The sequence below is a fragment of the Ranitomeya variabilis genome, chromosome 1 (assembly GCF_051348905.1).
Source record: "Ranitomeya variabilis isolate aRanVar5 chromosome 1, aRanVar5.hap1, whole genome shotgun sequence".
Classification (NCBI taxonomy): domain Eukaryota; kingdom Metazoa; phylum Chordata; class Amphibia; order Anura; family Dendrobatidae; genus Ranitomeya; species Ranitomeya variabilis.
In genome coordinates, this window is record NC_135232.1 from 94,543,231 (window position 1) to 94,567,132 (window position 23,902).

Sequence of the window (23,902 nt, forward strand, 5' to 3'; positions counted from 1 at the left end):
TATGAGGCGTTTTATAGGCAAATTGTTTGATAGCATCCAAGATACAGTTCTTCTAACACAATGGATAGAAAAAGAAAGATTTTCAAGATATGATTTTATGAGTCTGGTAAACTGCAATTCTTTGCAACAATAACACAGGTATGGAGCCTGAAAATCCTAATTCTACAGAATTGGGGTCATGAAAGAATAGAGGAACCATATGATGATGTGTTAGTAATAAAGATCAGCGAATTGATTCGCAGGAACTTAGTCCAATGGCCACGTCAGTAGCCTGTGGCTGCCGGACGGGAGTCCTGAGAACCACTTATATAGGAACCACAACACCTTTTCTGATTAATAAGCCCGGTGTGGCATCACGCCACACCACAACTATGTCACTGCAGGACTACAGATAAGAAGAGGCGCCTTAGAATCTGACAAGTATGGGGCAGTTTTTGGTGCATCGATTACTGACTTTGCGATAAACCAGTGTCCTGTGAATCTATTCACTTTTGTCTCACATAATACAACATATTGGCATAAACAATTAAAGTGAACATGTCAGCAGGATTTTGATAAATAACCTACAGGTAATTGTCATGTTGCCACTGTTAAACTGATTAAAATGATACCTAGGCTGAAGAAATCTGTCTTGTGGTTCTTGTGTAATCAGTGTTAGAAGTTTTCAATTAGTGATATGCCCGTACTCCAGGGCAGGACAGTAGGCAGAGTCTTATCTTTCTGCTCTAAACCAGAGAAACCAAGAAGAGACCTGCCTACAGACCACCCCAAAGCACAAACATGTTTCTCACAATGGGGACAGAGAGCCATACTGTTTGTGCTTCGGGCGGCCTGTGTCTTTCCTTGGATTCTCTGGCTTAGAGCAGAAAGATAAGACTCTGCCTACAGTCCCGCCCAGGAGCATGAGCATCTCGTTAGCTGAAAACTTCTAACACTGATTACACAAGAACCACAAGATGAATTTCTTCACCCCAGATATCATTTTAATCAGTGTGATAACGCCAACCTGACAGTGTTACTTACCAAAATCCTGCTGACTGGTTCCCTTGAAATGTCAGTAGGATGAATCTGTGTGGGAACACGAATACCAGCCTTGGATTTCTACCTGCAGTTGCTCTGGTAAGAAGTGCATGCTAGATTAAACCCGATTCATTTGATTACAGCCTTAAAAGAGTTGTTCAGGCTTGGGGTTCAAGTTTGCAGTCAATGTGACAGCAAACTATTGAATCTTAACAGTGAGCAGTGTGCGTGGTCTCGATTCTCCAGCATCGGGAGTGATTTGCATATATGTGGTTAGGTGTTGACTAAATGTGTGCAGCCTCACTCAGTGCAAGGATATTGAGTGAGGCCGGACACGTCTAGTCGGAATATGGCGGGCAGTATGGAAATCACATGCTCATGACACCGGCCAATTCTAACAGCGCGCAATGTGAAGATTTACACAAGTCTGCAGTCACATAGAGTATTATACTGTGGTATGCAACAATTATTACACAAGAACCACAAGACGGATTTCTTCTCCCCGGGTATCATTTTAATCAGTTTAGCACTGCCAACCTGACAGTGTCTGTAGGTTACAAGGCAAAATCCTGCTGACAGGTTTGCTTTAAGTTTTTCTAAAAAATAAAAAAAATTCTTAAAAACCAAAGAACATAAGGCAAGATTGATTTATTTATTTTTTTAATGCATGTCTATTTCCTTGACACATATTACAGACCAGCGCTTCAGAAACTGATTGTTGAGGCATTTGGGAGTCAATTACGGCAGAAAGATTTCAATGGTAGCACTGATCTCCAGTTCAAGCAGTATGATGCAGGACAAGAAACCCTTATTTCAGCGATGTGTCACTTAAGTTTACTAGGTGAAATAGTTGTGATACAATAAGAGTTTTTAGATGCTGCATCCCCGGTTAGCAGCTGTCTGTGTACATTGTATATTGAGGCTGCCGTCACACTAGCAGTATTTGGTCAGTATTTTACATCAGTATTTGTAAGCCAAAACCAGGAGTGGGTGATAAATACAGAAGTGGTGCATATGTTTCTGTTATACTTTTCCTCTAATTGTTCCACTCCTGGTTTTTGCTTACAAATACTGATGTAAAATACTGACCAAATACTGCTAGCGCGACGGCAGCCTGACAGTGAGCTGATAAATTGTGCTGGGGGCGGAGTTGGACCAGGAGTCACACTGGCTAAAGTCCTGCAGTGATAATCTACTACTAATAAACCACTCATTGTAAACAAACAACAGCACCCAGGCTAATTAAATGACACATGGTTGAAATCATAGTGTGAGCCTTTATATGCTGCTGCCCTCAGATTACAACCACCTGCTGACAAATTCCCTTTAAGCCACACTATAGACTTTTTTTAAGCTTTTTTTTTTTCTAATGTTCTACTGGGTTCATAAGGTTATGAATCTGGTACACAGCGAGAAGCACAACCAAAGTACAGCCAGCACCTTTCTTCCTGCACTCGCGGAAGATGACTGATGGCCCACAGCACTAAAATGGGAATTTTTATGCAAGCAATTATTTTTGTAATTGATCTGAATGACTGCCTGAGGAAAGCAATAAAGGCAAGTCTTGTTACCAAATGTTCTTTTGCCATGGAATTGAATACAGGTAGTCCTCGACTTATGACGTTGATCCATTCTTACACGGCGTCGTAAACCGAATTTCGATGTAAGTCGGATCATACGATCATACAGTACTGTACCATAATAACAGTACAGTACTGCAAACAGCCTATCCAAACACCTATCCTAACACAGTACCCTACATAATTAGGGTGTTATGGCGTCCAGGAGACTCGTTTTCCTCATGTAACCGGGTACAGTGTACAGTATTGGACTCTATTCTTCTGCCACTGCACATAGTTGCATGTAGTTCGACTTACGACGCAACCCGTGTAAGTCGGAATGAGGTGTCGTATAAAGCGTTGTAACCACGAAACGATGTAACTCGAGACCGTTGTAACCCGAGGACTAACTGTAATAGCAAATATTTTTTTAAACCGTGACATGGAGTCTTACAGCAAAACACCAGAAGGAAGCACCACTTGCTTGACGAACACTTTTTCATCATTCTCCATGGATTACAAAGGACCAGGTAACATTCATTATATGGAGAGGAAAGGCAATTCTGGCAGCCAAGTAGGAAAGGGTTCTTTACAGCTAGAGCAGTCAGATTGAGGAATGCTGGACAACAAGAGTAATGATTGCCAATACTAACAGCAGTTAAGAAAAGGCTTGATGCTCACAACAAATATCATTGTGGATTATAAATAATCTAGTGATAGACAATGTACACTGCTCAAAAAATAAACGAAACACAAATAACACAATGTAAAGGCCCCGTCTCACATAGCGAGATCGCTGCTGAGTCACAAGTTTTGTGACGCAACAGCGACCTCAGTAGCGATCTCGCTATGTGTGACACGTACCAGCGACCAGGCCCCTGCTGCAAGATCGCTGGTCGTGTCGGAATGGCCTGGACCTTTTTTTGGTCGTTGAGGTCCCGCTGACATCGCTGAATCGGTGTGTGTGACACCGATCCAGCGATGTCTTCACTGGTAACCAGGGTAAACATCGGGTTACTAAGCGCAGGGCCGCGCTTAGTAACCCGATGTTTACCCTGGTTACCAGCGTAAATGTAAAAAAAACCAAACAGTACATACTCACCATCTGATATCCGTCAGGTCCCTTGCCGTCCGCTTCCTGCTCTGACTGAGTGCCGCCGTACAGTGAGAGCACAGCACAGCAGTGACGTCACCGCTGCGCTCTGCTCTCACTGTACGGCAGCACTCAGTCAGAGCAGGAAGCAGACGGCAAGGGACCTGACGGACACCGAAAGGCGAGTATGTACTGTTTGTTTTTTTTGGTAACCAGGGTAAATATCGGGTTACTAAGCGCGGCCCTGCACTTAGTAACCCGATGTTTACCCTGGTTACCCGGGTGCTGCAGGGGGACTTCGGCATCGTTGAAGACAGTTTCAACGATGCCGAAGTCGTTCCTCTGATCGTTGGTCGCTGGAGAGAGCCGTCTGTGTGACAGCTCCCCAGCGACCACACAGCGACTTACCAACGATCACGGCCAGGTCGTATCGCTGGTCGTGATCGTTGGTAAATCGCTATGTGTGACGGGGCCTTAACTCCAAGTCAATCACACATCTGTGGAATCATCCTGTCCAGTTATGAAACAACACTGATTATGAGTCAATTTCCCCTGCTGTTGTGCAAACGGAACAGACAACAGGTAGAAATGATAGGCAATTAGCAAGACAAACCCTATAAAGGAGGGGTGACCATAAACCATTTCTGTTTTCATCCTTATTGGCTGTTTTGGTCATTTTTCCATTTTGTCATTGCTCTCACCCCTAGAGGTACTGTACAGTAGCATGAGTTGGCATTGCAAACCCAACTTGCTCAGATAGGCAGTGCAGCTCATACAGGATGGCAAATCAATGCGAGCTGTGGCAAGAAGGGTAGTGTTATGACCCCAATGGCAGAGGGTCTCAGAGGTTTCAGCAAAGTCTGCAAACACAAAAACCAGCTCATAGGGCAGTGGAAACTAGGCTGACCGTATACCTGATCCTAGCACAACAACTAGCAGCAGCCGGGGAACGTACCTACGTTGATTCTAGACGTCTCGCGCCAGCCGGAGAACTAACTAACCCTATAAGGGAAAATAAGACCTTTCTTGCCTCCAGAGAAAAGACCCCAAAGTTGGATACAAGCCCCCAACAAATAATAACGGTGAGGTAAGAAGAAAAGACAAACGTAAGAATGAACTAGGTTTTAGCAAAGAGAGGCCCACTGACTAATAGCAGAATATAGGAAGATGACTTATACGGTCAGCAAAAAACCCTATCAAAATATCCACGCTGAATATTCAAGAACCCCCGAACCGACTAACGGCGTGGGGGGAGAATATCAGCCCCCTAGAGCTTCCAGCAATATCAGGAATCACATTTTGTACAAGCTGGACAAAAATAAGAACAATGCAAATAACCAAAAATAAGGAAGCAGGACTTAGCTTATCTTGCAAAGAACCAGGACCAGCAGACAGGAGCAAACAGAAATGAACTGATTACAACGATGCCAGGCACCAGACTGAGAATCCAGGAAGTTTAAATAGCAACACCCCTGGCCTAACGAACCAGGTGGGTACCAAGCTGGGGAAAGACAATCCCAGTGTGATACCACTAGTGACCACAAGAGGGAGCCAAAAAGTATAATTCACAACAGTACCCCCCCTTTAAGGAGGGGTCACCGAACCCTCACCAAGACCACCAGGGCGATCAGGATGAGCAGCGTGAAAGGCACGAACCAAATCGGCCGCATGAACATCAGAGGCGACCACCCAGGAATTATCCTCCTGACCATAGCCCTTCCATTTGACCAGATACTGAAGCCTCCGTCTAGAGAGATGAGAATCCAAGATCTTCTCCACCACGTACTCCAACTCGCCCTCATCCAACACCGGAGCAGGAGGCTCAACAAAAGGAACCACAGGCACCACGTACCGCCGCAACAAAGACCTATGGAACACGTTGTGAATGGCAAACGACACCGGAAGATCCAAACGAAAGGACACTGGATTAAGGATTTCTAAAATCTTATAAGGACCGATGAAGCGAGGCTTGAATTTAGGAGAGGAGACCTTCATAGGAACAAACCGAGAAGACAGCCATACCAAATCCCCAACACGAAGTCGGGGACCCACACCGCGGCGGCGGTTGGCAAAACGCTGAGCCTTCTCCTGTGACAACTTTAAGTTGTTCACCACATGATTCCAAATCCGCTGCAACCTATCCACCACGGAATCCACCCCAGGACAGTCAGAAGGCTCAACATGTCCCGAGGAAAAACGAGGATGAAAACCAGAGTTGCAGAAAAATGGCGAAACCAAAGTAGCGGAACTACCCGATTATTAAGGGCAAACTCAGCCAATGGCAAGAAGGTCACCCAATCATCCTGATCTGCAGAAACAAAACACCTCAAATAAGCCTCTAGTGTCTGATTAGTTCGCTCCGTTTGGCCATTAGTCTGAGGATGAAAGGCAGATGAAAACGACAAATCAATGCCCATCTTAGCACAAAAGGATCGCCAGAACCTGGACACAAACTGGGATCCTCTGTCAGACACGATATTCTCAGGAATGCCGTGCAAGCGAACCACATTCTGAAAGAACAAAGGAACCAGATCGGAAGAGGAATGCAACTTAGGCAAGGACACCAAATGGACCATCTTGGAAAAACGATCACATACCACCCAGATGACAGACATTCCTTGAGACACCGGAAGATCTGAAATGAAATCCATGGAAATGTGTGTCCAAGGCCTCTTCGGGACAGGCAAGGGCAAAAGCAACCCGCTGGCACGAGAACAGCAAGGCTTAGCCCGAGCAAAAGTCCCACAGGACTGCACAAATGACCGCACATCCCGTGACAAGGAAGGCCACCAAAAGGACCTAGCTACCAAATCTCTGGTGCCAAAAATCCCCGGATGCCCTGCCAACACCGAGGAATGAACCTCGGAAATGACTCTGCTGGTCCATTTATCAGGAACAAACAGTCTGTCAGGTGGACACGAGTCAGGTCTACCAGCCTGAAATCTCTGCAACACACGTCGCAAATCAGGAGAAATGGCCGACAAGATTACTCCCTCTTTAAGAATACCAGCTGGCTCTGAGACTCCAGGAGAGTCAGGCACAAAGCTCCTAGAAAGAGCATCAGCCTTCACATTCTTCGAACCAGGCAGGTACGAGACCACAAAGTCAAAACGGGAGAAAAACAATGACCAACGAGCCTGTCTAGGATTCAGGCGTTTAGCAGACTCGAGATACATCAGATTTTTGTGATCAGTCAAGACCACCACACGATGCTTAGCACCCTCGAGCCAATGACGCCACTCCTCAAATGCCCACTTCATGGCCAACAACTCCCGATTCCCAACATCATAGTTCCGCTCAGCAGGCGAAAACTTCCTAGAAAAAAAAGCACATGGTCTCATTACAGAGCAACCAGAGCCTCTCTGCGACAAAACAGCCCCTGCACCGATCTCAGAAGCATCCACTTCAACCTGAAAGGGAAGTGAGACATCAGGCTGACACAAAACAGGCGCCGAAGTAAACCGGCGCTTCAGCTCTTGGAAGGCCTCCACGGCTGCAGGAGCCCAATTAGCAACATCAGAAACTTTCTTGGTCATATCCGTCAAAGGTTTAACAACGCTAGAGAAGTTAGCGATAAAACGACGGTAGAAGTTAGCAAAACCCAAGAACTTCTGAAGACTCTTAACAGACGTGGGTTGAGTCCAATCATGAATAGCTCGGACCTTGACTGGGTCCATTTCCACAGCAGAAGGGGAGAAAATAAAACCCAAAAAGGGAACCTTCTGCACTCCAAAGAGACACTTTGAGCCCTTCACAAACAAAGCATTCTCACGCAAAACCTGAAACACCATCCTGACCTGCTTTACATGAGAGTCCCAATCATCAGAAAAAAACAGAATATCATCCAGATAAACAATCATAAATTTATCCAGATACTTTCGGAAGATGTCATGCATAAAGGACTGAAACACTGAAGGAGCATTAGAGAGCCCAAAAGGCATCACCAAGTACTCAAAATGACCTTCGGGCGTATTAAATGCAGTTTTCCATTCATCTCCCTGCTTAATGCGCACAAGGTTGTACGCACCACGAAGATCTATCTTGGTGAACCACCTGGCACCCTTAATTCGGGCAAACAAGTCCGACAATAGAGGCAAAGGATACTGAAATTTAACAGTGATTTTATTCAGAAGCCGATAGTCTATACAAGGTCTCAAAGATCCGTCCTTCTTGGCCACAAAAAAGAATCCCGCACCAAGAGGGGAAGAGGATGGACGAATATGTCCCTTCTCCAAAGACTCCTTGATATACGAACGCATTGCCGCATGCTCAGGTACAGACAGATTAAACAGTCGTCCCTTAGGAAATTTACTACCAGGAATCAAATCTATAGCGCAGTCACAGTCCCTATGAGGAGGAAGAACACTGGAACTGGACTCACTGAATACATCCTGATAGTCAAACAAATACTCAGGAACTTCTGAAGGTGTAGAGGAAGCAATAGACACCGGCGGGGAATCGCAATGAATTCCCTGACAGCCCCAACTTGACACAGACATAGCCCTCCAATCCAAAACCGGATTATGGGTCTGTAACCATGGCAGACCCAAAACGACCAAATCATGCATTTTATGCAGAACAAGAAAACGAATCACCTCCCGATGTTCAGGAGTCGTGCATATGGTCACTTGTGTCCAAAATTGCGGCTTATTTTCCGCCAATGGCGTAGCATCAATTCCTCTAACAGGGATAGGATTTACTAAAGGCGCTTGGCAAACGACAAGTCCATAAGACTCAGGGCAGCACCTGAATCCACAAACGCCATCACAGGGTAGGAAGACAATGAGCAAATTAAAGTCACAGACAAAATAAATTTAGGTTGCAAATTACCAATGGCGACAGGACTAACAACCTTTGTTAGGCGTTTAGAGCATGCTGATATAACATGTGTAGAATCACCACAGTAAAAACACAACCCATTCTGACGTCTATGATTTTTCCGATCGATTCTAGTCTGAATTCTATCACATTGCATTAAATCAGGTGTCTGTTCAGACAACACCACCAGAGGATTAGCGGCTTTGCGCTCCCGCAAACGCCGGTCAATCTGAATAGCCAGCGCCATAGAATCATTCAGACTTGTAGGAATGGAGAAACCCACCATCACATTCTTAATGGCTTCAGAAAGGCCATTTCTGAAATTTGCGGCCAGAGCACACTCATTCCACTGAGTAAGCACGGACCATTTCCGAAATTTTTGGCAATACACTTCAGCTTCATCCTGGCCCTGAGAGATAGCCAGCAAAGCTTTTTCTGCCTGAATTTCAAGATTGGGCTCCTCATAAAACAATCCGAGCGCCAGAAAAAACGCATCAATATTTGCCAATGCCGGATCTCCTGGCGCCAACGAGAAAGCCCAATCCTGAGGGTCGCCACGCAAAAAGGAGATAACAATTTTAACTTGCTGAGCTGAGTCTCCAGACGAACGAGGTCTCAAAGATAGAAACAATTTACAATTATTCCTAAAATTCCTAAATTTAAATCGATCTCCAGAGAACAGCTCAGGGATAGGTATTTTAGGTTCAGACATAGGACTACTAGTAACAAAATCCTGAATGCCCTGCACACGAGCAGCAAGCTGATCCACACTAGTAATCAGAGTCTGGACATTCATGTCTGCAGCAAAGCTTAAAGCCACTCAGAGAAAAAGGGGAGGAAGAAAAAAAAAAAAAAAAAACTCAGAATTTCCTTTCTTTTAATCCCACTTCTGCAATGCATTAACTATTCACTTAGGCCTGGCATACTGTTATGACCCCAATGGCAGAGGGTCTCAGAGGTTTCAGCACAGTCTGCAAACACAAAAACCAGCTCATAGGGCAGAGGAAACTAGGCTGACCGTATACCTGATCCTAGCACAACAACTAGCAGCAGCCGGGGAACGTACCTACGTTGATTCTAGACGTCTCGCGCCAGCCGGAGAGCTAACTAACCCTATAAGGGAAAATAAGACCTTTCTTGCCTCCAGAGAAAAGACCCCAAAGTTGGATACAAGCCCCCAACAAATAATAACGGTGAGGTAAGAAGAAAAGACAAACGTAAGAATGAACTAGGTTTTCGCAAAGAGAGGCCCACTGACTAATAGCAGAATATAGGAAGATGACTTATACGGTCAGCAAAAAACCCTATCAAAATATCCACGCTGAATATTCAAGAACCCCCGAACCGACTAACGGCACGGGGGGAGAATATCAGCCCCCTAGAGCTTCCAGCAATATCAGGAATCACATTTTGTACAAGCTGGACAAAAATAAGAACAATGCAAATAACCAAAAATAAGGAAGCAGGACTTAGCTTATCTTGCAAAGAACCAGGACCAGCAGACAGGAGCAAACAGAAATGAACTGATTACAACGATGCCAGGCACCAGACTGAGAATCCAGGAAGTTTAAATAGCAACACCCCTGGCCTAACGAACCAGGTGGGTACCAAGCTGGGGAAAGACAATCCTAGTGTGATACCACTAGTGACCACAAGAGGGAGCCAAAAAGTATAATTCACAACAGGGTAGCTGTTTCTGTCAACACAGTGAACAGAGCATGGAGCAGATACCCGGAGACAGGCCAGTACACCAGGAGATGTGGAGGGGCTGTAGGAGGGCAATAACCCAGCAGCAGGATCGCTACCCCCCTTGTTCAAGGAGAAATAGGAGGAGCACTGCTAGAGCCATGCGATGACTGGTCTGGCAGTGGGTGGGTCAATAATGGTGTGGGGTAGCATTTCTTTGGAGGGATGCAAAGCCCTCAATGTGATAGCCAGAGGTACCCTGACTGCCATTAGATACCGGGATAAGATCCTCAGACCCATTGTGAGACCATATGCTGGTGCAGTTGGCCCTGAGATCCTTCTAATGCATAACAATGCCAGACCTCATGTGGCTGGAGTGTGTCAGCAGTTCCTGCATGATGACAGCATTGATGCTATGGCCTGGCCCGCCCGTTCCCCAGACCCGAATCCGATTGAACACATCTGGGACATCATGTCTCGCACCATCCACTAACGCCACATTGCACCACAGACTGTCCATGAGTTGACTGATGCTTTAATTCAGGTCTGGGAGGAGATCCCTCAGGAGACCATCCGCCGCCTCATCAGGAGCATGCCCAGGCATTGTAGGGAGGCCATACAGGCAAAGTGTAGGCCACACACCCCAACGAGCATCATTTCCTTGTCTTGAGGCATTTCCACTGAAGTTGGATCAGCCTGTAATTTGATTTTCCACTTTGATTTGAGTATAATTCCAAATCCAGATGTCCATGGGTATTCATTTTGATTTACATTGATCATTTCTATGTTTTATTGTTCTCAACACATTCCACTATATAATGAATAAATATTTGCAACTGAAATAATTAATTCAGTGACATCTAGGATGCGGCATTTTAGTGTTCCCTTTATTCTATCAAGCTGCATAGACTGTTAGACTATTAAATAGCTTGCTTGGACCCGATGAAGCTGGTGAAATTATTTTGACAATCAGAATGCCTGCATAATCCTGAGCTTGACTCCTAACATGTTCATTTTGATATTAGGGAGGGAAGCTTGATAAAAGAAAAAGATTACAGTTACCCTGCAATGGATTATCAAAATAAGTACATCAGCCTCATAAGGTCTAAGACATCTATGTAGTAACATACACAGTATGTATTTTTGAGTATGGAGACAGATATGATTTAAAAGATTCAAAGATTCTGACAGGAGAGAAAGCAATATAGATCAGTAGATATGAGGAGCAACCATATCAGGGATGTGAGCTACATTGAAATGTGTTCTGTAATTTTTACAGCAAACCTTTAAAAACAGAGGACTAGAATAAAACAACATGTGAAAACGAACGAGCCAACGTGAAGCAGGAGCAGACTCGACTCTCGACATCGGTCTCAGGAGGACTTGCATATTGTGGTTGTGGTGGTTATGTATATTTCACAAATGTTTATGGGTAACATAAAAACCCTGCGGTGTTCACTGTCTGCACTTTACTTTCAACAAATATGTAATGTAATCCTCACAATGGACGTGTCAGATTCTCCCCTCCTTCTACTGGCTCCAGCTACATAAATTAAGCAGTGGAATGACCACTGGATATTGCCTACTAATAAACAATCCTTCACCCCGTCACATTCTTCTACACTCGGAGGTCAAAACTATTATAGGACTAAGTATTCCTGGGCGACATGATTTCAGGCTTTCTGCCCATACAGATCAGTATTAATACTTAAAGAGGACCTTTCACCACTTTTTACATGATCGGCTGGCTGCATCATGAAAAAGGGACTGAAGAGCGGAATTAAATGTTGTTTTTATTTATTTTTCCTTTCTCATCTCTATTACCTTGTATAGTTTAAATACCAATTTCCCTCTAAACCAAGAAGGTGTTAGCAGGGACCCTTATCTAGGGGCATTTACTTTTTCTTCCTGCATTATGCTTACGGTACCTTGTTCCTGGCACACTTTCTTCTTTTGGGTGTTTTTGTATCTTTTGTGGCCCATGGGGACTAGATGTACATACTAATTCGGGTTACAAAATGTTTTTATAAACATCATATTTACCAAAATATTTTGCAACCCGAATTAGTATGTACATCTAGTCCCCATGGGCCACAAAAGATGCAAAAACAGCCAAAAGAAGAAAGTGTTCCAGGAACAAGGTAAAACTCATGTATTATTAAAAATACTGTATTTTCTGGCGTATAAGACTACTTTTTAACCCCTGAAAATCTTCTTAAAAGTCAGGGTCGTCTTATACGCCGGGTGCCGTCTTGTACGCTGAGTGCAGACACCAATGTGTATATGGTGGGTGGGGGGGAGTGGTCCCGATGACGAAGAGGGGGCGTCTCACAGGAAAGTGTGAGTGGAGTATCCCCCATTACCTCATTGTAGCTGCAGCATGGGGTCTCTGTGCTGGGGAGAGGCGGCAGCTGCTGCTCCTCTTTGTGCCGCATGGGTGCTGTGCTGTGGGGCGGTGGCCGCCGCCGCTCCCCAGCACCCCACACAGCTGCTACAATGAGGTAATGGGGGATACTCCACTCACACTTTCCTGTGAGATGCCCCCTCTTCGTCATTAGGACCACTCCCCCCCCCCCAAATGCACATTAGTCACCGGCCCTATAAGACGACATATGGCGTATAAGAAGACCCCCGACTTTTAAGAAGATTTTATATTTTAACTGGAAAAGTTGGGGGGTCGTCTTATACGCCCAGTCTTATATGCCGGAAAATACGGTAATTTTATTTAATCAACTATTAAAAGCCAATGTGAAAGGACAAACACCAAAATAACTAAAATTTGTTGGGTGAGCAAATCAAGGAAGGATTCACAGACATAAATGTACATAAGTGTATAGTATGTAAACAGCCATGTAGTAATCATGCATATACACTAGTGATTCAATAATATATACACACGTATACAGATATCTGTGTGATTGATTCATTTGGCACTAAAAACGGTAATTAGTTCTTACCGGTAATTGTATTTCCAGGAATCCACCTGACAGCACCATTGGAGGACGTCCTTCTTATCCGTAGTGGGACAGGAACCACAAGTTAAAAGGATCCTCCCCACTCCACCCATCAGTGATTTTCTAAGTACCACATCTGGATGGATGCAAAAAAGAGTTTATTTACAATTACACACCAATGTTACATCACATTAGTCAGTAGTAAAAGTTTGCAGTGGGAGGGAACTAGTAGTGCTGTCAGGTGGATTCCTGGAAATACAATTACCGGTAAGAACTAATTACCGTTTTCCAGTCCACCACCTGACAGCACCATTGGAGAATACCAAAGGATGTTAACTAGGGTGGGACTACTGCATGTAAGACTTTCCTACCAAAGGCTAATTGGTCTGATACGACATCTATTTTATAGTGTCTAGCAAAGGTAGAAAGACCAGTCCAAGTCGCCGCCCTACAGATTTGCTCAGCTGAGGCTCCCCCCTTCTCTGCCCATGATGTAGAGATAGCTCGTGTTGAGTGGGCCCTAAGAGTATCCGGGGGATCTTTCCCTTGGTTTGTATATGCTAGGCTAATCATGTTTTTAATCCACCTAGCAATGGTTGATTTTGCTGCCTTGCAACCCCTATTTGGACCACCGTATTGAATAAATAAGTTAGTGTCCCGTCTCCAGCTTTCTGTCGCCCCCAGGTATTTTAGAACAGTCTCCCTAACGTCAAGGTTATGGTAGACCCCTTCTTTTGCGTTTTTAGGGTGTTGGCAGAAAGAAGGAAGGATTATTTCCTGATTTATATTGGTAGATGATACTACTTTGGGGAGGAAAGCTGGGTTATGTTTGAAGACTATTCTGTCGTCAAAGATTTGAAGATATGGGTTCTGGATAGAAAGAGCCTGCATCTCCCCTAGCCTTTTAGCCGATGTGATGGCAATTAGGAAGGCGGTTTTAAAGGAGAGATTGGCTATGTCCATATCTTCTGACAGTAAGTAAGGGGTTTTACACAAAGTGTTAAGGACCAGGTTTAGGTCCCAAGGAGGAGTTGATTTCCTCACAAGTGGCCTCATTCTCTGTGTGGCCCTGGAAAATCTTGCTATCCAGGGATGGGAGGCTAGTGATGTATCAAAAAATACACTAAGTGCTGCAATCTGTACTTTTAGAGTACTAGGCCGAAGGCCCTTGTCAAATCCGAGTTGCAGGAAATCGAGGATCTTGGGGATATCTGGTTTTGAAGTATCCACATGACCTTCTCCCAGAAAGGAACAATACCGCTTCCAGATCTTGTTATAAATCGCCGAAGTCACCGGCTTTCTGCTTGCCTGGAGAGTGGTAATGACCTCTTCTGACAGGCCTCTGGATCTTAAGGTTTGCCGTTCAGGATCCAAGCAGATAGGTGCAGAGAGTCTGGATTCTTGTGGAACACCGGACCCTGAAGCAGAAGGTCCTGCCTGTTCGGTAGAAAGACTGGTTCTTCTGTTGACATCCTGGACAGTAGAGAAAACCAGCTTCTTTTTGGCCAGAAGGGAACCACCAGGATTACAGTTGCTCTCTCGTCTCGTATCTTCCTGAGTGTCTTCGATATCAGAGGAAGAGGCGGAAAGGCGTAGAGGAGGCCTTCTCCCCAATACTGAGACAAGGCGTCTACTGCTGTGGCTGCATCTAGAGGATTCAGAGAAAAAAATGCTCTGACCTTTGCGTTTGACGTGGCGGCAAAGAGGTCCACCTGAGGTGTGCCCCATTTCTGGCATAGACAGCTGAATACTTCCGGGTTCAGTTCCCACTCTCCGGGATGTACCGACTTTCGGCTCAAGAAATCTGCTAGTTGATTCTTGGTACCTTCCAGGTGAACTGCCGAGATGGATTTGACAGATCTTTCTGCCCACCTGAAAATCTGGTCTGCTAAGTGTTGCAGTGGTGGATGTCTCGGACCTCCCTGGTGTCTCAGAAATGCCACTGCTGTGACATTGTCGGACAGTATTCTCACGTGTCTGTCTCGGACCAATGACTGGGCCTGGCTCAACACTTTCCAGATCGCATACAGCTCTCTGAAATTCGATGATCTTGCCGCAATCTGAGGAGTCCATTCTCCCTGGTAGTATGTTCTTCCTATATGACTGCCCCATCTGTATTGACTGGCGTCTGTGGTAACCGTAACACAGGGATCGAGTACCCACGGTACTCCCTCTCTCAGGTTCCTCGGTCTGGTCCACCAGGTTAGGGATCTCTTCACTGACGGAGACACAAGCATCTTCCTGTCTAGGGAACTCTGTTTCCTGTTCCAGGATCCTAGGACTTCTCTTTGCAACTCCCGTGAGTGGAATTGGCTCCATTTCACACAGGGTATGCATGCTGTCATGAAGCCAAGTATCCTCATTGCATCTCTTATGGAGGGGGTACTTCTTCTGAATTGATGGATGTGTCTGATCAAGGCCTCTTGTCTGTCTTCTGGTAAGAAAGATGTTCTTAGGTTGGAATCCAAGATCACCCCCAAAAATTTTATTCTGGAATTTGGGACCAGGCAGGACTTTTTCCAGTTCACAATCCACCCCAGCTCTTGTAGGATGGAAAGGGTGAAAGTGCAGTCTATCTTGAGGAGTTTCTGTGATTTCGCCATTATCAGGAAGTCGTCCAGGTATGGGACTATGGTCACATTCTGATTCCTCAGATAGGCCACCACTTCTGACATCAGCTTGGTAAAGATCCTGGGCGCTGAAGCAAGCCCGAAGGGGAGACATCTGAACTGAAAGTGATGTACAATCCCCCTGTTCATTATGGCAAACCTCAGGAATTTTTGGTAGGAGAGGTGTATCGGGACATGATAGTATGCATTGCTCAGATCTAGGGTACACATTACCATGTCTTTGTCTATTAGAGGCGTCGTGGATCTTATAGATTCCATCCGGAATCTTTTGTACCGTACCCATTTGTTTAATGGTTTTAAGTTTATAATCGTCCGGGAGTCCCCGGACGGTTTCTTTATTGAAAATAAATGAGAATAATGGCCTTCGCCTCTTTCTGAGATGGGAACTGGCACAATCGCTTCTAATTCTAACAGCTCCTGGATGTTTGTCCACATGGAGGAGTCGGAGAGCGGGCAAGGTCGGGTTACTACAAATCTTTCTGGGGGACTGCCGGAGAATTCTAATTTGTATCCCTGTGCAATTACTTGTAGAATCCAAGGATTCTGGGACACCTTCTGCCAACCCCCTAGAAATTTCTGTAATCGACCTCCCACCATTATGTCATTTATTTGACTTTGGTGTACCTGCACTAGGGAAGATGGAATCTCTACCTTTTCCACCCTTGGGATAAGACCACCTCCCAGTCTTCCCTTTCCCCTTGTAGTCTGTCCTCTGACCAGGTCGGGACCTACGAAAGGGCTGATATTTTTTGGTATTCTCCTCAGGGAAACCTTTCTTTTTATCTGAGGCCTTTTCTAGAATATCGTCTAGAATTGGCCCAAATACTTTATTTCCTGAGAATGGGATTCCACACAATTTATTTTTTGACTGGAGATCCCCCGACCAGGTTTTAAGCCATATGGCTCTTCTGGCCGCATTAGACAGGGATTCGCTTCTAGCCGCGAACCTTACAGATTCGGCAGAAGCGTCTGCCATAAAGCCTGTTGCGAGTTTGAGCAATGGCAATGATTTAAGGATAACCTCTCTGGAAGTTTTGGCTTTGAGGTGATCCTCTAAATCGTCAATCCATAAGTGCATTGACCGGGCTACGGAGGTTGCCGCTATATTGGCTCGTATTATTGCTGCGGAGGACTCCCAAGTTCTCCTTAGCAAACCGTCTGCTTTACGATCCATAGGATCTTTTAATGCGGAAGAGTCCTCAAATGGGATTGAGGTCTTCTTCGCCACCTTTGCTAGTGGGACATCGATCTTGGGAACTTCATCCCACACTTTAATGTCTTCAGGGTTGTAGGGCAAACGAAGTCTAAAGTCCCTGGGAATCACTAGCTTCTTCTCCGCTTCCTGCCACTCTTCCAGGATCATGGAACGAATGTGGTTGTTGACGGGGAAGACTTTTGTCACTTGGGCATGTAATCCGCCAAACATCTCGTCCTGGATCGAGGTCTCCTCTGGTGTATCTTGTAGCTGCATGGTGTTACGCACAGCATAAAGAAGCTCATCCGTGTCTGTTGCGGAGAAGAGATATCTCTTCCCTCTGCCCACAGATCCGTCTCTTTCTTCCTGGTCAGAATCCCCCGAAACCTCACCCTCGGAAGAGGGGCTAGATTCCCTCGGCCTCTTCCGTGAAGTCTGCGGTTCTGACTGAGTAGCCTGGGGAAGATTCAAGCTTGAGATAGAAGCCTGAACCTCCTGTCGTATCATGGTCCTCATACTGGATAGCAGCGCTGTCTGCTCATCACCCACAATTTTGGATGTGCATGATTTGCACAATGGTTTCCACCAGTTTTCCGGAAACTTAGTGGAACATATCGGGCATTTATTTTTCCCCGATTTTTTTCTTTCGGCTGTGGGGATGGAAGGCTCAGCCTAGGGTAAAATAGAGACACGTGGCACCGTAAGTAGGAAGCAGGGGGAGGGGTGAGCTTTGTGGTATGGCTTTGCATAGCCCACTCACGTGCCCCTGAAGCTGGTCAGTCCCCTCAGGTCTGGCAGTCTCCTCCATTAGTGACAATTCTACGTATAGCCGAGTGCTCCCTTTGTCAGGATGGCCGGCGGTATACAGACCCCCCTGGTGAGATTATATAGGTTTTACCTGGTTGATCCTGCCCTCCTTACCGCCGCTGCGTTGACCGCGCTGAGCCCCTCACCGAGGCCGGCGCTGCTGCCGGCGTCATCCTCCATGCTGGTCGCACCGGAAGTGACGCGGTCGTCGCGACCGGAAGTGACGCGGCCGCTGGACCCGGAAACCGCGGCCGCACGCTGGAGCCGGCCGCTGCTGGAAGCGGTCGCCGCATACACCTCCCGGCATGCAGGCACCCGGGCCGAGAGCCCCCCGAGGAGGAAGCGGACCGGACCCCAGGAGCAGTGCTACACTGGGGAGGCTGAGGGACCCCCCATGGCAGGTATCAGCCGCAGATATCTTGCGGCGGGGAAGCGAAAGGCTGGGCCCCCCGATCCCCACCATCTGCACAGCACCGTCGGAGGGCGTCTTGCAGTTCCTATCCGCAGTGGGACAGGAAAAACACTGGTGGGTGGAGTGGGGAGGGTCCTTTTAACTTGTGGTTCCTGTCCCACTACGGATAAGAAGGACGTCCTCCAATGGTGCTGTCAGGTGGTGGACTGGAAATAATTCTTACCCTTTAATGTATAGCACGTACATAAATACTTCCTAGTAAGTAAATAATAATTAATATAGAGAGATAAATTAAAGGTTAAATATCCAAGTGCATGAAGGTAATAAGCTCACCCACCAAAGACCCGACGCGCATTTTACCAAGCTTAGTCAGGGGTCATGTTGCCCAATCATAAGAAAACAGCATAATAAGAGGGGAAAAAAGCAAACACCCCAGAGAAGGTCATAGCTGGCTTTCTCACTGTGATCTAGTAAGACTGGCATGTCCAACCTTATCACACTGAGATCTCACGGAGAACAGCAATTTGCACGACAACTATATAGAGAGGAGGAAAGCTGCTCCGTCTTATTACATACAACACTCTGGATCCATCCCAGGTATCAGGGAATAATGCCCTGGGTACCTGGCATAAAGGAAGAGAGGTGTACGTGGCAGGCCGTTTGAAGGCCACCAGTCTCCTCTTCTTTAAAGCAGTGTGTCACATACACCTTTCTGCATCTATGCCAGGTGTCGGGGCATCACTACCCTATTCCTGGGATAGATGCAAAGTGTTTTATGTAATGACACTCAGCGCAGCTCTCCTCCTTAAAAGCCGAGAGTGAGATCTCAGTGTGACCTGGTTACATATACAAGTCTCACCAGATTATAGTGGGAAAAACAGATCTAAGCTTCTCAGGGGCATTTTTTCCCCCTCTATTATGCTGCCTTCTTCTGATTGGGCACCGTCATGCAGGGGAAAATGTTGACGCCCCCAGAGAAGACGCTATGCTAAAGTCCTCTTGCAAATTGGCCCAGGGGGAAATTAGCATCTAAACATTACAAGGTAATATCTCCGTATCTCTTTATTCAGCTATATTATGATGTAGCTAGTTTAGCATGAAAAAAGTGAGGAAAGGCCCTTTTTAATTCTACATTCTCCAATCTGCGTCCTCCATTATTTGCTTGCACAAAGGAAAAAAAATCCCATAGTTATAATGTGCAAGTACTAACAACTACCCATCTAAGTAATGTATTTCTCCAATGCTACATAAATTAAAAAGTCTTAGAAAACATCATCCAGACTGTTAAAGGGGCTGTCCACGACTAGGACAACAGATTCTCACTCAATGTTTGCCTGCAAATTAAAAACACCTACACTCACCTGCCATGCCAGCGACATTCCCACGTTATTGGCACACGCGTTCCCAGGGCTCACATGAGGTTGTTATGTCAAGTGAGCCCTGCGTCCAGTCAGCGCTGGCGTCATGGTTTCCGCCTTGGGAAGTATAAGCAATGAAAAGGAAGTCAGAGCTGCGGCAGGTCGCTCACTTCCTCTAGATTATGTATACGCCTGAAGGCGGAGACAGTGACGCCAACGCTGACTGGGCGCAGAGCTCAAGTGACATAACAACCGTACGTGAGCCCCGGGAGTGTATGTGCCGAGAACACGGGAATGGCGCTGGCATAGCAGGTGAGTATAAATGGTTTTATTTTCAAGGGGACAAACATTCAGAGTGAGAAGGGGTTGTCTTAGTAGTGGAAAACCCCTTTAAGTGAAATTGAACACTTAGATTTTTTATTTTTTACATCAGATCTTGAAAACATTATATGTACTTTTTTTTTTTTTTGTATTTAAGATCTGTTGTGATGTTCAGATTATAGATGTTGCATCCTATTTTCTGTACTTATTTTGGGGCGGCCACCTTGTCTGAACCACATGGACGATAGACAGCAGTAGACTGGATAAAGCTCATTGAGTTCCATAGAAGAGTTTTCTTGGCATGCTCTGTAGCTTGTGCAGAGGTCGCACTGTGCAGGCAGAGAACGTGATTTGTGACCATTGTCTATTGTGAATGGCAATATTTGCATTTGTGTTTCATTCAAAATGTTGCCCATTTACCTTCTATAGCCTCTATTTCTGGCTACAGAACACGTTCACTAAGATTCTATCAGTGAGCTTGGTCTGAAGAGAGTTTGCGATGCTTTTATGAGGTTTTTTTTTTTTTTTTACAGATGCTCTCTAAAGTGATTACATGCAAATTCAGCTCTCCTTTAATTTGTTTTGCTTTAATAAATCAGCTGAGAGGAGCTTAGTAAAAGACAGATCGGTAAAAGATATAGACTACCAGTCAGAACAAGCTCACTGATGGATTTTCACTTAACTCATTCTGCAGCCAGGAAAACAAAGAGCCTAAAAAGCAAAACTGTGCAAAATTTTTAATGAAAACGAATTGCAAAAATTATTTGTAGCCCAAAATACATACATTTCAGAGATTAGCAAAAAAAATTGCACCTACAGGTGTCAATATCCTTTTCCGACATTCCCTAAGGTACTAAGATGTTACATAAGTAGCAGATGGCCAGACAGTATCTAACCACAGAGCTAGAAGTCACAGTGGCAATGTGACAATGTGAAGTTAAGGCTTTTTGAGGTGCGTGGTAGCCGCTCTTACCCTCTGTGCATCGTCCACTGTTCTCATAAATCTGCTGCTTGTGGCTGCAGTAATATTTGAAGTATTTTATAAAGAATTACTGCAGCCATGAAATAGTTTAGTCTACTCCAGGTCCCTCTTGACTCACCATGTTGAAGGAAATGAAAACCAGTAATGTGCGTGTTTTTCGTTGTCTCGCGTCTGCTTTATGAAGTATTTGACTTGCCTCGCTTACAGCCCCTTCTCTGGAAGAAGCGGTCACTACAATGCTTTGCTTCATGTGCTCTGAGCACAGAGAGCCAGGCACCATAGACGAGAAGCGGCACGTACTCACCATCTGTGTTAGAAATCGGGCTGCTGTCACATTTGCTTTCACACTGCTGCATTGACGGGGGGCGAACACTTTCTGGACAATCATTGGACGCTTGTCCTGTATAGGAAAGACACTGCACCGTTCTCATCTGCTGGCCCAGACCACAATGTGCCGAACACTGAAGAACACAGAAAAAGAAGGCGACAAGTCATTACATACACTTTACGCAACTTACCCTGAAGGCCAAGACATCTCCAGCTGCCATCAAATGAATGGTTTCGCGAGAAACAGGAATTCAACTCTAGGTCTCTATGAACATTTTGAGTGTTCCCACTTTCACAAATATAGGAACCTTGAGATTTTTGTATTGTTTTAACCCAAAATGTACCATAACTGGATTTAAAAATTACTAAAAATTTGTTCTTACAACAATTAATTGGGTTGTCTGGTCTTAAGCAACAAGTTTGCAATCACTCTAGGTGACTGCAGACTTGTGAATTCTCCCATCACGCACACCGTGCACGTTCAGGATTCTCTGGTGTTGATGCTGGGAGCGGGCACTTATGTGACCGCAAGTATGAAAGCTGCATACTTTTAGCCACATTCCAACTAGACGTGCCCAATGCAAGTGTATTGAGCGAGGCCACACGTCTAGTCAGCTCATGACCGCATGTATGAAAATCACACACTTGTGGCCACGCACGAGTGGCTCCCGGCGCCAGCACAGGAGAATCCTTACAGTGCACAGTGTGCGCGATGTGATGATTCACAAGTCTGCAATCCTATAGAGTGACTGCAGACCTGTAGCCTAAGGCCACAAAAACGCTTTAAGGCAACTTTCATCAATATAAGTGGTGATCTGTGTATGTCTAGATCTTCTAAAAGATATTACACATCCAAACTAGCCATGACTTATTTGCAAAGCCTATACAGGTAACTTACCTGCCCCCATTCGCCTGTAACCCATCGAGGTGGAGGACATCGGCCTAAACTACAGCGTATACGGACTGGGGGTTTGTTCTCTTCATTGCAGCTCGTGGATGGGAAGGTTTTGGAAAGGTCACTGCTTTTACACTGAACGATTCGATGCTTAAATCCAGGTCCGCATTTGGGTGTACACTTAGAAAAAAAAAAATCTGAATTAAATAATTAAATTAAAAAGAAAGTTACATTTACTGCAGAACTTTTAGAGCCAAGAGAGATCTTTCCTCTTCCCTAGTTTATTGAGGCTTGGTTAGGCACATGGAGATGCCAATTCCCAGGGGTGTAACTACAACAGGTGCAGGGGTTGCAATCGCACCTGGGCCCCGGAGCCTAGGGGGCCCTAAAAGTCCCTTTAGCCTATAGAAAAAGACTATTGCTATTAAAGATTTTAAATATTTTGAGGCCCCGTTGGAGCTTTCGCATCGGGGCCCATGAGTTTCAATTTACGCCACTGCCAATCACTATGATAAGGGTCCAATCAATGAGGTCACCTGATGGATGGCATATGCACTTATTGATCAAAAAATGGTAACACCATGCTTTGCGTTTTTTTTTCTAATTACACATGTAGAATAATAGTGGATTTCATGTGTTCATTACCTGCAGTGTGCTAGCCCATGGTGTATGTATATATGTTTGTATATTGGCAGCAGGATGCCTGCACCTGCGCATTAAGTTAATACTATGGGAGTGCCGGTCTTTTCCCATCATTTTTTTTACTTGTTAATTATGCATTCCATTAATGATGGATTGTTCTTACATACCTGTCCTTACATCTAGGACACATTTCTAAAGATCTGTAGCTGCTTACTCCCCTACGTTCATGCTCCCTAACACCAGAGATCACATTTTAACACAATTTCACTCAACTGGATATATCTGTTCTTTCTTTTTTACCGTCTTTTTCTGTTAGAAAGTATCAGCTGCCTTTAAAGGGGTTGTCCAGCCTTGGGGTTCAAGTCTGCAGTAACTATGTCACTGTAGATTTGCGCACTGCTCATTGTCAAGAACTTCCGGTGCCGGGAGCGGTGGACGCATGACCACAGTTATGGAATTTGCATACATGCAGCCATGAACCTCACTCAATACAAGTGAATTGAGGGTAGATGGACACGTCAAGTTGGAATGTGTCTGGAAATATGCAAATGGCATACTTGTAGTCACATGACTGCCAGCTGCCGGCATTGGAGATTCGTGACAGCACGCAGTGTTCATGTTGTGAAGATTCACAAGTCTGAAGTCACATAGAGTGACTGCAGAATTCACCCCCACACCTGGACAGCCCCTTAAAAGAGATCCGGTTGTTACATCAACACTTACTGGCAGTGCTCTATGGGAAAAATATATGCAAATTAACTCCCCCCTCAAGAAGTTTCATCATTTTTGCAAATTGTAATTCCAGAGCAATTTATTGATTGGCTCGGTAAGATGCCTTTAATTCTTGGTACTGGTTCTCATTTAAAGGGAGTCGTCAAAACAAAATGACTGTTCACACCAAGCGCAGGCGCTCGTTGCACACCTGGCATGGCCAAACAGTTCATTGCAGCTTCCCACCTACTTTTTTCCCCTCCATCTCCACCCTTCTCTGACTCTAGAATGCCAGACCTGTCAATCAAGGAAAGAAGAAAAGAAGGGTGTAGATTAAGGGGAAAACAAGTAGGTGGGAAGGTGTATTATAAATGTTTGGCCACACCAAGGGTGCACCGAGCGCCGGTACTTGGTTTGAACAGTCGTTCTGTGCTGACAGACTCCCTTTAAGAGATCGAGATGGTGACAATGCTCCACGGGAAAACTGAATTT

General features: G+C 45.3%; 1 protein-coding gene across 2 annotated transcripts in view; it reads right to left on the bottom strand.

The window, feature by feature from the left end:
* The window catches only part of ADAMTS6 (ADAM metallopeptidase with thrombospondin type 1 motif 6), a 363,879-nt gene that overhangs the window by 2,344 nt on the left and 337,633 nt on the right, over positions 1-23,902 (bottom strand). For both annotated transcript variants that reach the window (XM_077286170.1, XM_077286161.1), the window contains 2 exons: positions 22,061-22,237; positions 21,140-21,296 (listed from right to left, as the gene is read on the bottom strand). In XM_077286170.1, the coding sequence (XP_077142285.1) occupies positions 21,140-21,296; positions 22,061-22,237 (334 nt within the window). The remainder of the gene's footprint in view (positions 1-21,139; positions 21,297-22,060; positions 22,238-23,902) is intronic.